General features: G+C 45.0%; 1 protein-coding gene across 2 annotated transcripts in view; it reads right to left on the bottom strand.

Moving 5' to 3' along the window:
• Positions 1 to 17,698, bottom strand: part of BARX2 (BARX homeobox 2) — a 120,955-nt gene that overhangs the window by 78,505 nt on the left and 24,752 nt on the right. For both annotated transcript variants that reach the window (XM_080366633.1, XM_080366632.1), the window contains one exon: positions 799 to 17,698. This exon is cut by the window's right edge. In XM_080366633.1, the coding sequence (XP_080222759.1) occupies positions 799 to 985 (187 nt within the window). In that variant the 5' untranslated portion in view covers positions 986 to 17,698. The remainder of the gene's footprint in view (positions 1 to 798) is intronic.

The raw sequence follows: 17,698 nt of genomic DNA, 5'->3' as shown, positions 1-17,698 counted from the left end.
CATCTGGTTCTCTTAAGGCATGAGGTGTCACCATTGGAAATGTGGCCGTATGGGAAGAATAGAAATCTGGAAAAAAAGCCTGCTTCACCAGAAAGAGGGATTTTTCCCCCCTTTTTTTAAAATCTGGATTGCATCGTATGAATGATATTTTTCCTTTTAACATGGGATTTTAAAAGCTCACATTAGCCCAATCTGTTTGTGAAATTTAATAATTCCCTTGGTCAAGACCAAATTGCTCACGTTGGATTAAAAGTAGTGGTAGCCGTACGGGGCAGAGCCAGCTGCACATGCTTATTTGTGCTGTCTGTGCCTGCAAAATCATCAGACAAATATATTTTTCAGATCTTTGCTGTTAGAAAACAGCCTAACTTCTTCCAAAGGAAAGGCGAATGTAAAGTAGGAAAACTGCGTATCGAGCATTTTTTTTTCTCTCCTTTCCTCCATTTTTCTGTTAATTTCTTTGTACTCCCACAGCTGGCAGTGATAAATCCAACCCCCGGGGTCGGACGGCAGCAGCTCCAGGCTGCTCTCCGAGGGATCCCTGCTCCCGGGGATCCTTCCCGAGGGGGATCCCAGCTGAACCCCACCGCCGCCCCCCCAGATGTGCCCCGCAGCTGGACCAAACAGCATCCCCCTTCCCTGGGGAGCCAACGCGATGCCTTCGGGCGGGCTGGGGGTGTGAAACGGGGGGTAGCGGCGGGGACTTGGGGACTTCGGAGGAGCCCCGGGGGACACTGCGAAGGGGACCCCGGCCCCCCACCCCGCAGCCCCCGGGCCGGGCGCGGCGAGCAGGCTTACCGGCGCAGGAGTGCAGCGGCTTGGGCCGGACCAGGAGGGCCGGGCAGGCGGAGTAGAGGGAAAGTTTCTCGAAGTAATCGCAGGTCTCCTTGGAGAGGATCTCGTCGATCATGAAGGTCTTGTAGCGCCGCCTGCCTGCCTTGGCCCGGCCGGGCGCGGCGAGCCGCGGCTGCGGTTGGCAGTGCATGGCGGGGCCGCCCGCCGGCCCCGGGGCTGCGCGGGGCTGCGCGGGGCTGCGCCGCCCGCGGACGGTTGCGCATGGGCGGCCGGCGCCTCCGAGCCTGCCCGCGGCCGCCCCGGTGGCCGCTGCGCTGCGCTGCTGCTGCGCTGGTGCTGCGCTCCCGCCGCGCTGGCGGCGGCGCCGGCTCCCCGCTATATAAACCCGGCGATAAGCATCTCTGCGCGTCCTTTTGGGGACGCCCCGGCTGTCAATCAGGGCCCCGCTGCTCCCCGCCGAGCACCATTGTTACCCTGCGCCGGGCGGGGAGGATCCCGCTCCTCTCCCCTCCCTGCTCGCTATTTTAAGATACTGGGGTGTGTGCCTGTCTTTTTTTTTTTTTTTTTTTTTTTTTTTTTTTTTGGTGCAAAAAACTGGAAAGGTTCCAGATTGGGGCTGGCTTTTTTTTTTTTTTTTTTCTTTCCTTTCTTCTCTCTTCCCCCCCTCTACCCTGTAATCACTTTAAAAAATTAAAAGTGCACATCCTGTGAATGCAGACGGCTGCACATCCTGCAAACGCAGACCACTGGTGGGAGAGCACTGCTTCCCAAACCCCTACAGCTTTCTCCCATCGGCATAAAACCTATTCCCCAGTCATGAAGTGCTGGAGAGCAGCAGGGAAAAAATAATACTATTTATAGGTGCCTTGCTGAAGCAAACGCTGCCTTCACTGGAGCAGCATTACTCAGTCCCCAGGCTGAGATGATTTACTGGCACATCGCGGCTTATCTCTGCTGGGTTTTTGCAAAGATGAGCTTTGAGCCCCTTCTTTGCGCACAGAGCCCACTGGCAGCGCATGGGGTGCCGAGGTTCCCCCGCTCTGCCGAAGCTGGTTTTCCTGGTCGGCTGAGCCCTGAGCTTTATTTCTCCGCTCCGTGGCCTCTCTGCGGCGGTTCCCCGATGCACGGGGAGGATGGCTCCCAGATGGGGATTTTAGCTTGCTGAGAAATTGCACCGCGCCCCGTTTGGAGTCACTGTGGTTTAGCACGGGAATCACCCGCAGCCCTTATCCACTCCACGGGAAGGCGTTTCAGGAGGAGTCCTCTTGATTAACCGGTTGCTGCATGGTTTTCCAGAAACCGCAGCCGGCTCACAACTACTTGTGGCTGCAAACTTCAAACGGGTAAAGAGAGGCTCGTTACGGAGATGTGCTGCCCCCCAAAAAAATCATTTGCAGGCTTCATACAAGGATTTAAGTATAATCTGCAAAACACGATCAGCCACCCTGTAGTTTTCATGCTTTGGTGATCCAAATGGCAGCAAACTCTTACTTTACTATAAGCAAACTCAATCTGTTTTTGCAGAAGGCAACTACCATCTCAAACTCTCACAAATTACTTGAGCAGCTTTTATCATGTTGATCTATATTTTTTAAAGCCCTCCAAGAATCTCTAAACTATCTTTAATCTCTTTTGGAAAAGCACTTTCTTTTTCAATTACAAGTATCACTTGGCTTTAACCTCAGAGATATATTTGCTGATTTGGAGAGCCCTAAAATCAAAAAAAAGATCCTCGTGTTGTCCATGCACTGTCAAAACTGGAAGGCAGATGCAAGGAAACATAATACTTCTGATATATCCTTTGAACTTTTTTCTTAAAAACTCGTTACATGGTTTTAAAAAACACAGCACAGCAAATTACATTAAAACAAAGATAAAACAAAGCGTTTTGCTCATTAAACCCTTGGAAGGGCATTCTCATTTAAAATAAATTGGTTGGGAATGGTTTTATTTCTTGTTTGGAGAAACTAAAGCAATCTTACAAGCAGGAATTTAACTAGAATAACAAAAACAACTAAGGAGTTCAAGGACTTTTTCCCCCGATGATACAACTCTTTTTGAATTACTTAAACCATTGCTTTAATTCCTAAACAAACCACAGTTATTTAAGGAGATTTGCTGACTTCATTATGAATGTGACTTTATGGATATTCACTTCTGAGTTCAGACATAAAACATCTTAGGAGCACATTATCTTTGCCTCTTTTTCAGACTTTTTTTTTTTTTTTGAAACAAAATAATTACCAATAACATTAACTTAAGCAATTAGTGCTTGCTGATAATTCTCGCAAAGAATATTTCAGAAGCAATGTCCTGAGCAAGCTACTGTTTTAAATCCTGAAGTAGCAGCGTACGGCATTTTCCTCCCCCGTGTTTTCTTGGTGTCTGGGCAGTAGCTGCAGCCCTCCTACCCCCACTCCAAGTTAATTTTGCATTTACTGGCTTCACAAAACCCGACAAGATGCAGCAGAGGAGTGTTTCCTAAATCAAGAGCACAATACAAGCACTGGAAATCAAAGAGTCTTGCATGAGCCTGACTAGATCCAGCCCAGAAATCAAGAGAGGAAGAAAACTGCCGGCTCGCCTAACCCACACACAACTGACCGCAGGACGAGTCTCTGCTTGTCTTTAAACGTTTCTTTCTCACATCCGAAGGGCTGGATATCCAGAGATGTGGGGCTGGCACCTCTGCCCGTGCTCTCAGAGCACCAGTGCCCTCACCAGAGCCCAGGGAGATGAACTGGCGGGTGGGATTAGCATACCCTGGCGTGTCTCTAGAAACTTTCTTTCTTTTATTAATTTAAGACAAAAAAAAAGTGGCCAGAGCAATACAGTGGGTTATGTCTTATGAAACACACACTGGCTGTCAATCAAAAAGGGCGTGCTTTGGTCGGGAATAATCAGGGGTTTTGTTTCCAAAATTAATGAAGTGGCTGGAATAGCAAACATCTGCCAAGGGGACTCAAACCCCGAGCAGCTGTTGGAGCCCCCAGTACTCTTCCCATGTAGGACAGCCTTGCTGATAAGTACTTCTCCCTAAGGTTTCTCTGGTGGTTGAGAAACGGGGCCGTAGTAGAGGGTGGAAAGCAAAAGGCATGTTCAGGAAGGTTGGGAGGGCAGAAGACTTGACGCAGCCTGCGTGTGTGAGCCCAGCACCTGCACTTCACAAATGGCAGCAAGTTACCAGGATTTCTGCAAACGCCTTCTGCCAAAAGGAACGGGGGAATCAATCTAAGGGACACGATCCTGCAATGCACTGACTGAAGCCGTCTGTTTTGTGTGTAAAACCAGGATCAGAATTGAGGAGGAAAATAGCAGGGCCGGGAGCTGGGCAGTCAGCAATGTGCTGCTCACACTGAAGAGCAGGGAGCTCAGCCCTCCACCAGGAACTGAAAGCAGATCATCCAGGAGGGCACTCGTGTTCAATCAGAGAAGATACAGCAAGAGACTTTCCGAACTAGGGTTTCTGGAGACAACTTGTTGTTAATGTGGAGACGATTTGTGCTATCAGGCACTTTTTGTGCAATACTGGAACCCCACTGGTGCTGTGCATCTCAGGAAAATGATTAAGCACCTTAGAGTAGACTTGTTTAGTCCCAGCACAATCATCATGAAATGGTGATTAAGGCCATAGGAATTAAGCCGCTGCTGTATTACTATATTTGTTATTTAGGCAGTACCCAAGTACCTGGCTCTGCTCAGGGAAGAGTTAGCTCACTGTGATTACCTGTTTCTGTATTTGTACACTTCCTAGCACGTTGGGATCATTTGCCTAAGGAAAGGAATTCTGTGTGGTGGGTTTTCAGCTCATTAGTTCCCACGTTCAAACAAGTATTTAAAATGCAACCCCCCTAATTTTTTCCTGTCCATCCTGTCAAAAAAAAAAAAAGCGCGAAAACTTGAAGTGCATTGGTTCATATTCTGAACTCCTTCTTCCTTATCAAAAGGGCAAGATATCTTTTGCAAGCCCCTGACATTACCATGTTTTAAAAAGTCCCTTTTCCAGTACAATCCAGCTACTTTTGAAAATACATACAGACGTAACCAATCCTGTTAAACACCAACACTCTGATCTTAAGTGTATGCCTTTTCCAGCATGATATTGGGCTTGATACCCGATCCAGAATAGAAAAATCTGGTGTAACTAGAAACAGGGAGGCATGATTTGGGCCAGCGTTTTGCTCAAGGGAATCCAGAGACTTTGTCCTCTCAGCGTGAAAGACCTCACAGCATGAAAGTCCCTTTGAGCAAAAGATCTCTGCATCCATCTCACATAAGTAAAGCAAGTTTCTAGTATCTGTCCAGGGCCAGAGAAAACGGCATTGCCCAGAAAGTTTTATGTTTTTTTATAACCGGGAAGAATGTGCTGAACCAGCACACATAAGGTAAACCCAGTGAGTCCCTTTAGTCCTCTCTCTTCCCCCGGCAGACATGCTTTTTGAGAGAAAGACACACAGACACCTCTGTGCAGGGACTCTCCCCCATCTCCTGTAAGACCTCTGTAAAAGCAGGATCCCATCGTAGCATGGAAGAGAAACTGAAGTGTTTGTTGACTCTGAACTTCACCTTGGCCCCTTTTGCAGATGGCACGATGACACCACTGGGCACCGAAGTGTGTGATGTAATAGCAGTCACAGAGCAGAAAGGGAATTGCCCATGCTCAGGCTTCAGGAAGGCTGTTGCTTCCAGCTTATCTTTACAAGCAGATTTCACTCCTGGCCTAAGTGACTGTGGAATAGGACTGCTCCAAGTCCAGCGGTTTCATTGGAATTTTTTCTCCAGCTCCCAAAGCTACGAAGCCTGTCGCAAAACCTCACAGTTAAACTATTTATGTCACCTTTAAATCTGTCTGCAACTTCTTAAAGTGTCAACAGACCTCACACCAAGCCCAAGTGATTCTCCTCCTATTCCTCCTACCCCACTGTGATGCTGCAGCATTTGCACGGTCCAGCCCTGGCTCTGTGAGCAGGTTTTGTCCCTTAACGGACTGACCTGAGCTTGTGGCAGCAGCACTACAAAGTAGCCCTTGACATGGTCAAAATAAACCAAGTCTTGCCTTACTTTCTTCAATAAAACTATACTGAAAGCTGAACTATCAATTGGGACGCCTTTGTTTCATTTCTTGCTGCTCTGCTGCAAGCCCTAAAACTCTTCTCCCTTGACTCAGAGCCAACTTTGAATCATCTAGAAACAGAGTATAATGGTATTTATCATGTTAATGAAGCCCTTGGCTAGTCCCCAAATTAGCTAAGATGCTCTGCTTTAAAGTACTAGTACAGCTAACAGTAATTTTTATCAGTGCTGATAGCAGGCTCAGAACACACAAGGCAGAAAGCTCATCACAGATTGTAAAGTCCATTAGAAAGGAGACCTAGGTAGGGTTTCAGATCTACATGCAGAGAAACTGAGGCAGAGGCTCCCTCTGTTAACCCTCAGGACAGAAGCTAGACCTCACTCAACAACACGCACTCTCTGGAGAGCATAATCTAAATCTAAATCTCTGTATTTTCCTCCTGTGACCTCATTTTTTCCCCACAGCGGCGCTGGGGGCTGTGAGACAGTGCCTCAACATTTTTCCAGTTACCTCTTTGCAGGGGCACAGAACACCAGAGCAGCTTCTTTTTTTTTTTCCCAGGCTCTGTTGCTACCAAAATCAAACCAGATCCTGCCACTGGCGGTGGTGGTTGGAGTGGTTTCCATGAGCTCACTGGGGGTGTTGCCTTGCCACTACGCACCAAAGAACACACCAAACCGGATAGAATAAATCATTATGAATCCTGAGACAGACTCACTGGCAGAACTGAAGGCATTTAGAGAGATATTTATGGGGTGGCTCTGATTTTCTGGGTGTTGTATAGATACACGTACACCTGAGTTTACGCCAAGAAACATATGCCATCTTTCAGCAAGTGGGGATTTGTTTTTTCATGCTATAGCTAAGAGGCTAGAACCTGGACTTGTAAACTAGGGCTAAGGATTTTGGGAGCGGCAACCAGGAATGCAAAGGAGCTTTCTGTGTCATCCTGAGCAGTAAGACACAGCCATGGGACTTGCTGTGGAACAGAGGTAGCAGATCATACCAGTCATGGACAGGCCCACGGCTGCGGAAGAAAAAAATCCTGGAGAATATCACAGAAGGCCACCGTTCCCACTACGGTCCTAAGCGCAACACCTGAGGGTCCAGTTTGGGCAAGACAGATGTGCCTGGTCCCCTACTATTAATTCCAAATATTACTGGGACAATAAACAGTGGTTTCCCCATGCATCCAGTTCACCAGGGAACTCCACGCTGCATAACCATCTCTTCATCATCCCACCCACGTTGCTGTCCTCTCCACAATGCCAAAAAACCCAAGACCCCTATTTTAATGTGGATGAGATAACAAAAATCTCATTTAACCCCCTTTCCTAGAGGGACTGGAGCCAACGGTAAGGGGAAGTATCCAATCTCATGAGAACGGGTGTTAGGGACTGGAACACCTTGAAAAAGCTCCCCCCATTTTTGGCATGGAAGGCTTCCCAAATCTAACACTGCTTCACTCTTTAATCCAGACTCTAGCCTAATTGGGATGAGGATCCACATGTGAATGCTCACTGCTTCATCCAGCTTTGCCTAAGGCCAATTATTTTTTTGCACAAGGTTTGCTAAATCTTTGCCAAGCTGGATGGTAGTGTGTTAAAAAAGAAGAAATCAAAATATTTCAAACTCCTTCTATAAAAGAGGCCAGAATGTTTTGGTGTTCTGTGACTGATGCTTTCTCCATTATTCACGAGGATTATATCTGTTTGTTTTCTTTTTTTTTCCTACAAGAGAATTTACCTGAAAGCAGAGAAGAAAAAGTATCCCAAACCAATAGACCACAAGAATGTCTCCAGTCTCCATAGAGACACCAGAAAAACACCATAATCATGTGAGTTGTACACAAGAAGCCTATTCATACTGGAATGGGTGGTGTTCCAGGATGTTAAGTAATTTTGACAATCTGCCACTATCTCAGCCTGCAAGAAGCCCAGAGGGAGTTATTGATGCCATCAAGTACTTATCTTTATAAACGGTTTCTAGACAGCCTTCATCATTCTGGGCTCTGCAGGACCCTAAAGCCAAACCTGCAGATGGATCTTTGCACAGGCATTCAAAAGAAACCGAGACCACCATCCCCAGAGAGCGCCCAGCTGCTGTGTCCTACGTGAACTGCTCTGCCTTCCCCTCCCAAGCAGGCTGCAGGGCCAGGAATTCCCTGCAAGGAGCACAGCTATCACAGCAGACTACAAGAGCTCAGGTCTCGCTCTTCACTTACCCAGGCACCGTGCTGCTGCAATTCACTGGAGCAGATAGACTTGCACTTAATTAATACAAGGACAAACAAGGAGAGACAAGAGGCTCTGGGAGTCAATAAATAACAGCATGCCAGAATTTACCGTAGCACTGCTGGGTCCCTAGGGTTCACAGGTGAGGCTAGGACTTTCATTGCCTAATGCTGAGAGAAGGGCAGAGAGATTTCCAAGAAGCAGAGCCTCATCACGCCTATAAATAGATTCATTCCTTCCAAACAAGGAAAGAGCAATACCTCAGCTAGAGAGAAAAACTCCTTTCAGAGGTGCTGGCCAAATGTACTCTTCTGAGGTAGCTTGCTCACAGGCAAAGGGCTTGCTGTATGCATGGAAGCCAGTGTTTGATGTCTGAAACAGAGGAGTTTCTCCCTCCTATTATAAGTGCCTAATTTGGCTACCTGTGATGCTCAGGGTCCTTCCTTGAGCTGCCACGAAGTCTGCATAAAGCTCCTACCTGTGGAACAGCTCAGGAATCAGTTTCATGGCCTTCAGCTGAAGAACAATGCCATTCCCAGAAGGATTTGTTGCCTGGGTTGCAGCAGTTGGGTATTTCAACATCAGCTGGGAACCAGCACGCAGCTCTAAGGGTATTTGGGGGACTATGCACAGGCAGCGGGGCTGCCTGCAGTACACTCAGATTCATCAGCCCCAGCCCAGTCAGAACTACTCATAACACTGAGTCCCTCAGAGTAGCCTTGGACTAAAAGATTTGGCCCTGAAAAATGACCTGTCTGCACCAATGCTGTTCTGGAAGCAAATCTGTCACACTCTGGATTGCTTAACAGCAGCTGAGGCACCCAGAGGAATCTGCAATCAGTCAGGTTGTGCCACTGCTCACCTCCACGGGGACCAGCTCTGCCTCACCTCCCTTCTGCCCGCTGCAGCACGTTTTCAGATGGAGCCGTTTGGATGATCCCAGCTCCACGCAGGGACAAACGCTGCCCCCAGCCTAGGGTTCAGACAAAAGAGCTAGTACCCATGAGGAACAGAGAGAAATCAACTATAATTCAATTGCCATTCAGTATAATTAGGATGTTAAAATACCCATAGCTGTTAAGCCCCTGGTGCCAATGGTTAAGCCATAGAGCTTTTCCTGTGCTATCAATGGAAATGGGGGAGCAGGACATCAAACAACTGGTGCATGTGTCCGATCCCCTTGCATTTAAGGAGCACCTCCAAGCTCCTTGACTCAGACGTCCCAATTTTCTGCCTATAATCTCAGCTTTATGCTTGACCCTGAGCTGTTTCTCTTCCCACCATTACCTGTTCCCTTGCCTGCTCTCTAAAACACCCTTAACAGCCCTTTTCTAACAGCATTCTGAAACGCCTCAATCCCCACTGCCAGGGACCTTACCACTTCTGGGGGCCTCAAGCCTAGTACTAGCTACTAACCGATCATAGGCACAGTGTCTTTTATTCAGGGCTTAACTCAGACTGCACAGACCTTGATCACATCTGTTTGCAAGGAAGAACTGTTCCCATTTGCCTTCCACCTATTTCAAAGGTTTCCTAGGGTAAATAAAGTTTCACTCTCCAGCTTGCTGCAGACAGACACAGCAGCAATTGAAGAGCATGTCTAACACAGAAAAGAAAGCTTTCTAGACTCAACCTGAAAGCCTGTTTCTGCTACCTGTCTACTACTTTGCCACCAATCTACCATTAACATTTCTTCCCACACTAATGTCTTACATTTAAAATTCTTCATCGCTTAGCTCTATTGTAGCCCCTCTTTTCCTAATATCTTCTCATTATTATCTTATCAGAGTGGAGGCAGTACCTTCCTCCCTGTTTAGCATCTCACGTTTTACTCTGAAGATCTCCCTGCTGTAAGGAAAAGAAAGAAAAAAGAACTCTGGCTAAAAAAAAAATCCAGAAGGAAAGCTCATCTTTCCCCTTTAAGGGTGCCCACGCCCCTGCATTTTCACCTGCAAGCACTAATTATTAGAGGTCATTATTAGAGGTCATTGTGCTAAGTGTCTTCTGCGCTATAAAAAGGGGACAGGACAGCTTTAGAGAAACATAACTAAGTGATAGTTATGGTTGCTAGTTATACTGTGGTAATAAGTCAATGTTAGTCTTGGAAGTTGAAAACAAAGCATTCTAGCTAGTAGAATAGGTAAAGTCAACATAAAATGAGTCTCTTTAGACTACAATTGCACAATAGTAGCCTGAAAGGATACCATGAAGATGAAAAGGCTGAGACTGTATGGTAAGGACATCTTTAGGCTCTGCTTTACTATACAGAGCTCTTTCTCTGTTTTTTGTTTTTGGGTTGTTTTTTTTTTTTTTTTTTTTCTTAATGCTGAATGTAAAACCACTGTATCTTCTAGCACTAAAAGAAGAATATTCCAAGACTTAATGTGAGCTAATAGAACTTTATTTTCATTAGCCATAGATCCCTCTTGTAGATCAGATAGTTCCCTATGAGCTACAAAGGGGTCAGGGAGCGCTCTGAGACTCTTTGGTAGTAATTCTTCTTTGCATCCTATTCTGTCTTTTTAAGTTAAAGTAATTATTTACCACCATTGTAGCTCTAGAGTCCAGAAGAATACTAAATGCCTAGGAAAACAGAAGCATTAAAGTGGGTATGTACATTGGCACGTGGAAGTCTTCTATCAAGTAAGCAGAAAGAAATGATTCAGCTGCAGCTAGAGAGCAAACCAAGATACAAAACTTCTCGTAGTAAAACAAGCTTCTTTTCAACTCTTGACCACTTCAGAGCCTGTTAGTGATTATTAACAATGAACCAGCTTACTTTAGCTTGATTTATTTTTTTTTTACAGTGATGTGTCTGCTCCTAGAATGATGGAAATAGGCTTTCTTCTTATCTAATACAGCAGGATAACAAATAGCATATAAAGGAAGCATGCAGCATCTCAGCTACAATTCTTTCAGAAAAAAAGCTTCTGGGCAGACATGGATGGGCAGCTGGGGTGAGAAGGATGGGGCTGACAATAAATGGCAAAAGCATCACTAACTGGAAAGTTTGACAGTAAACTAGCAGGTGTTTCTGTTGCAGTGTAATTGCCTGAACATGGACATTTGATGTACAACTAATTCCAAACTCAAGGGTGTAATTTAGACACCAATAAGTAGAGCTAACCTTGCTGATCTGGGTAGAGCAAAACAAGTTATCAACTCCATGTACACCAACCAGCTTACAGCAGCTCTTGGTCCATTCCAGCGTGACAGCTTTCTGTCTTAACTTTACCCATAATCAAAGCAGCTTGTGGATGCTGTAACAAAGCGAGATGAGGGAGCTGAGGGCATTCACACATTGAAGTGTGAAAGGAGGTGTGAGAGCTAAGAAGCAAACAGAGATCTTAGGAAGGAGAGGAATCTGAATGACTGCGTGGAGGGGGCTGGTTAGGGAAGATGAGGCAGGTGGCTGACTTCAGGAGCTGTTCTGTGTCCCTCTGGTGTTTTCTGTGTGTGCTGCTGCTTTGACCTGCATTGGCCAATCAGTCATCTACAGCAATACTACCTTCACTTCAGTCTTCCACTTACCACTCACCATTAGCTGCTATGTTTCTGCAGATGTGAGTGGGAAAACACCCAGGGTCTTCCAGAATATTAGGACTGTGAACAGGATCCAGTTTAACAGATTAATCCTGTTCCATTGCCTGCAATGGGACTATACTGATACTGGATAATGATCTGTCTTGTGATCCAGATGAGAATAATTACCAGCTAATTAGGTCTCCATGGTCCAGCTGTTCTCTTAGTTGAATCAGGATAAGTAACTGCTTAACAATAAAAACCTGCTGTGAGCTTAGAGCAGCATCCTTGTGAAAAGTTCCTTCTTTAAACTTCCAGTGTGATTTTTATACATATATATAGTAAAGGCAGGACAATGACAATCTTAATCAGGCGAAGGAACATGACTTCAGTTGTACTGGTAAGCCACAAATGGTTGTTGGGAAAGGCAAAGAGCAGGTTAAAGGGTTTTCTGTTCCTAATTGTTTTAAGCAGAACTGGTACGGCCACATTGCTACAAGGTACTTCTTCCTACAGGAGTACAAACAACTCTGCCATGTTCCAAAGGGCTCACTTGATACAGGGCACTACTTCGAGCAGAGAGCAGTTTTGTTCATCTAGTGCCCAGTTGTCACTTTGTACACATAAGTAACAGTAGACGTGCAGCCTGGGTTGTGGGCTGGGATAAATCAGGCTGGTTCTGTTTGCTTCCGCAGGGCTTAGCCAACTCATATTAGGAGATACAGGTCTCTTGGGCAAAGGTACATGTTGTCAGCTGCTGCTTTCCTTCTCCTCTGAAGGGGATTTTTGAGGTCTTGGTGACTAGCACCCAAGCAATCTGCAGAGTGGGTAAAGGTGAAGCGTTCCTGGGCTGGTGGTATATTTGTGAATGTTACCCCACAGTAATTTACAAACAAATAAATGCTCTCAGCTCTAAAATGAGCACTTATAACCATTATAAATACATGCAAATAGAAGAGGAAGACAATGTTATCAAAAGACAGACTGATGAGAAGTCCTGGACTCTTTCTGACCTTTTTGCACTACACTGCAAACTTGAAGAGCGGCTTGCAGGTCAGAGTAACAGCAGCCTGTCTTCTGTGACAGATTTCAGTGGGATCTCCAGAGCCCTGCTTTCAGCGGCCATGGAGTCACTGTATTAGTGGTAGGCGGAGGTAGGTCAGCACAGCTTCACTACATTTTCAATATAGTTATCAATATCCATCAGCTGAGAATCCCTGTTTTGCATGGCTTGCTGCTAAAGCTTGCTAGTATTGTTGTGGTGGGTGCTGACGGTCTGTCTGAGGCACTAATGAACGAGTCATTAAAATGCTACGTTTGAGAAGAATGTTTGTCAAACACAGGGTGGTGTGTGTGGTTAGAATAGACAGAACCATAGAAACCCAGATGCTGGCTAAAGAGGCAAGAAAACAAATGTCCCTTTGGTCTCCTTCAGCCTCAGATGCCATCCAACTCATGTTCAAACATCCAGACAGGGTTGCTGTGTTCTCATAACCAATTGACTCTCCTTTTTGCAAGTGCTGGGACACAGACATGCGAGTTATTCATCTTAAAAGACAGGCAACACAACTCTTCCATAAAAGTCCAACAGACAGACGCATTAACCCCTGTAATCCCTTCCTGTGGTGTACATGACGCCACCTAGATTTATTAATTAAACCCTGTTATCCGGTGGCCACTGTCAATTAAGTGTTTCCTTGTAACATGTATAACGAGGGCTCATTCATTAGCAAATGTTTCCATTACATTTAAGGCTGTGAGTCTCTCTGAAGACTTCTCTTCCCCAGAAAAAGGTACAGAATTTGTTGTGGTTTGAATTTCTGGGTGAAGGGAGGGCATGGAGAAGTAAAAAACAGGAGAGGCAGATAATGTTGCTAAACTGAACAATTAATAAGCGATCATTGCTGTGCCCTGGGAAGGCATGGTCCTTTCTGCAAACTCTGTTTCAGGAGATGGATGCAACTCCTGGCTCTGCCACTTGCCAGCCCTGTGACCCCAGAAAAGTTGCAAAGTACCTCTACCTTTTTGGTTGCTGTTCTCTGCTCAGACAGCTCTCTGGAGAGTTGCCTGTACACCTGAAAAGAAGCAACTTTACATGTGGGGCCTGCATCTTGATCGATGCCTCTGAAATGTAGCCTCACCAAATAATCTCTTCAGGTGGCCAAGACTGTTGAGGTCTGAAGTGTTTCTGACTCGATAATTCATTGCAAGAATGTAGCTGACATTCATCTTAAAGTACCGGCTTCCTGAGTTGTGTTACTAGAAATATAATCACATCTCTGTCAGATAAACTCTGACTGCTGAGAAGCTAAACCACCAAAAGATAGAACAAAAAAGAAAAAGATGCTTCTTTCAAGCAGCATCTGTAATAATAAAAGCTTCATGATTTTAAATAAGTACTTAGAATCACTTCAGACCTGATGTGATTTTTTAGAATCATTGGGTTTTGGTAAAACTGATCTAATAGAATAATTAATCTATTCTGAATGCTACCAAGAGTTCTTTCCAGCAGCTGCCTCAAGAGAAAGAGTGAAAGGACTAACTGAATCCAAAGCTTTTAAGAAGTACATGCCTGCCAGTTGGGCTAGAGCAGCTGTTGGGAGATGGAGCTACCATTCCCCCTTCTGGCAAAATTTGCAATTGCAAGTCCTTTTTAAAAAACGGGATTTAAATTTTTTTAAAAATTAGATATTCAATTGATGCAAAGCTGGGTTAGGGCTCCTTGTGAATAAAGCTCAAAGCTAAGTATGCCCAACAAAGCACAAAGTCTGCATGTCGGGGGGAAAAATAATCAAAGCCTATCTGGAGATAACTGACAAATAGCTGAAGAAATTAAACTCAACCACTAACCTGTTGGCAGGCTTAAAGCTAGTAATGATGTTATTAGTGCTGCAGTGGTGTTATGTCTTTGCACAATGACCTCAAAACTTTAAATTTACCACACTGGCAAGAGAAGGGGAAGCCCCTTGTAGAGGTTCTTTAGTTGCTGGTTGCAGAGCCTGGAAAGAGATGGTTGTGGAAATTTGGATGTCAGGCTGAAAAGTTACTGGATGGTGTCCCTGTGTTTTTCCCTGCTTGTCGGAGCACCGCAGCAGGCTGTTGCATGCCAGCACTGGGGAACGGGGACGGCAGCAGACCCTGAAAGGATCCCACAGAAAAGATTTGAGTCAGTTGCCCCTCTCCCAGGTCCTCTGCAGCCAGACTGAGTGAATGAGCTGTTACCATTGAACACATGGAAAAGACAACCTTGTCGAATCAAAATAACTGGGAAAAAAAGACAATACCATCTGGCTACTTCTGAGAGAGCTAGAGGCCATGCTGGCACTGTTTAAGGCAGACTGTACACTCATCCTTCCCCATGCATTCCTGGGACATTTCTAATCATAACTGTGAATGGCATCCCGCAGTGCCTTTCTGGGATCAGGTTCCCCTCTATAAATGCCCAATCCTGTGTTTGGAGGCAGCACAGCTCCAACCAAAATCCATTGAAACCCAGCCTGCCTCCCTGCACCCAGAGCTGGCATTTCACAGAGGGCTCATTAATAAAGTTTTTAATAGAATGTAATTTAGACTTTCAGAGGATTGTTGTATCTATTTAAACTCTACATTTTTTAAGCAAAGACAGCAAAAGACAGGCAAAGGTAAAATGACTTATTCCTTGTCCTTTCTTCTGAATCTGTCTACAGTAACGTATGTATATAATCAATTATGGAGAGCAAAAAAGAAGATTATTTTTAAAAAGCCCACTTTTTTCCCTTTCTAGTGTCGGCATGTTCACACAATTCAAAATGGATTGAAGTGATAACGAGTAACTCAGCACATGGCCCTGTCTGCTCAGTTTATTATCATGCATTCCTATCTGACTATCTAATCTAAGATGCTTTTAAAGGACCCATCATCAAAATATCTAAGTGCTACCACAGGATCTAATTACTAATCTTCAGGAAGAAACACCGGCTTTGCTGCAAAGTTGGAATAAACCCCACTTAAATCTTTATGAAGCAGAGGGGCAGAAGGCTGCAAAGCATACGGGTATAAAACAAAAGTTTGTCTTGTGCATAAGTCTGTGAGCTCTTGATGCATGACGCAATATGAAACTATTGTTCTGTCAGAAGTGATGGTGTTATTTTACACTACACGAGACCATGAGTCATTAAAACTGTGTTGTACCACATCCAAGAAATCGTTTATATTGGCCTGTGTTATTCATCACTTTCTTTATTGGTTGGCTTTTCTTTGAGTATGTTACCGCAGGATTTGAGTGCCCTGCAAGTACTAGTGGATTCACTCTCACAGCATCCACGGATCACGCAACACTATCATTTTCTTTACATGGGGGGAATTGGAGGCAAAGATGAAGGATGAGATACGTCTAGGGAAATAAGAGTGATTTTCAGGGCAGCACTCCAAATGCAACCAGATGTCTTGTGTCATAGTCTTTCCCTGCAGGATCTCTACTCATCGAAACAGAGCATTTTCCCTTGTCTCCTGACAAGCCAAGGACAGGTTCACCAGCTGGACCAAATAAAATCATAGCCAATGTCTGCATCCTTCTGCTCAAAGAAGTTAGTAAAACTCTGAAGGTGCAATAGGCTCATAGTAACAGTGTCAGATACAGACTTTGCTGCTTGCCATATAAAATGGGGGAACAGAAGACTAGGGAATGAGCCTGGGATGAGTCTTTAATGCTTGTTAAAGAAACCATCTTGCCTAACTCTAGGTCACTCCTTTCTTCTGTTTCTAAGTCACTGCCAGCCTTATAGTTGGTTCCTGCCTATCAAGAATATCCTGCATATCCATATTCTTGGATGGTTCTTCATCACAGACAGGAACAGGCTCATGAATCGCATCCATGTGTCCCAGAAAGAGAACCTAGAAGTCTTCACTCCAACTCAGTCCACAGAGTTCCTCAGCTCTGTTTGATTTCCATCACTCAAAGTATGATTTTCCTAAACCCACTGTAAAGCAGTCTGATTTACTCTTTGTGTGGACTGGCTCGGTTTATAGCAGTACATTTACAGCTAAAAAGTAAAACACTGTAGCCAACTTCATGGTAACTGAAATTGCACTACTGTTGTATCAGTGTAAGTATGTTTCTAAACAAATGTACACAGACAGGGCTACCCAGTCTCATCTTATGAAGTGCCTTCCACTTTCTCCCATGGACAAAAGCATAACCCGCGTAATCTGAACCCCAACCCTACCTTCTCTTCCCATTATTTAAGTCACCCTCCCCACCAAGCAACAGCAACACATTCATAGAGTTAAAGCACATACCATAAAGTTATCCGGATGGCTCAATGCAGATGTCCTTGAACTGCTCTGGTTAGTAATTTTGGGGTGAAACAGCATCCTCAGGAATACATCCACAAAGCCTTCATTTGACAGCATCCTGAAACAGAGAATTCACCCATCTGCTGAGATGTGCCGCTACAAAATAAAAGTTTTGCATCTCATTTGAATGCATTCAGCTTTAGCATCTAAGTGCTGATTTAATAAGACTGTTCAGCATTTGCTTTCTAACGCCTCAACTTCTACTAATTATTTTGCTTTTTAGTGCATTTGTACAAGTTTTTTTTTAAAAAAAGTTATAATTTTGCAAACTCTTACACAAAGCAGGATTCATCATCTGTAAAAAAGTACACGTACCACTGGAAAACCATTTAAAAACGTGCAGCTTCACTCCGCAGCCTGCCTGGCCTGGAGTTAGCAAAGGTGCCTCTGCCCTGCCAGCGTTCCAGAGGGACCACAGATGAGCCAAGTCGCACAGGAAAACAACGCAGGGCTGCAAAATGCCAGTTCACCACTCACTACAGCCATACCCTGCCAACAGAAGACCACCAGATGGCAATCCTCCAGAGCAGAGCCTTGGAGCCAACACACAAGCATAACCTCTCACTGCTGCAGCATGAGCCAAGAGCTGAGGAAACCTGAGAAAATAAGAGACCCAAATGCCTCTGAGCTTTGCTGAAGAATTCAGGCTGAACTTCTCTACCATAATGGACCAAATCATCACTGCATGCCCTCTTCTACCTCTCATTTGTCTGTCTTTCCCTCTCTACTGTTATTACTA

The sequence above is a fragment of the Falco punctatus genome (genome assembly GCF_963210335.1).
Source record: "Falco punctatus genome assembly, chromosome: 16".
Taxonomy (NCBI): Eukaryota; Metazoa; Chordata; class Aves; order Falconiformes; family Falconidae; genus Falco; species Falco punctatus.
The sequence above is the reverse complement of the archived record's forward strand: the minus strand, read 5'-3'. Positions and strand labels throughout refer to the sequence as shown.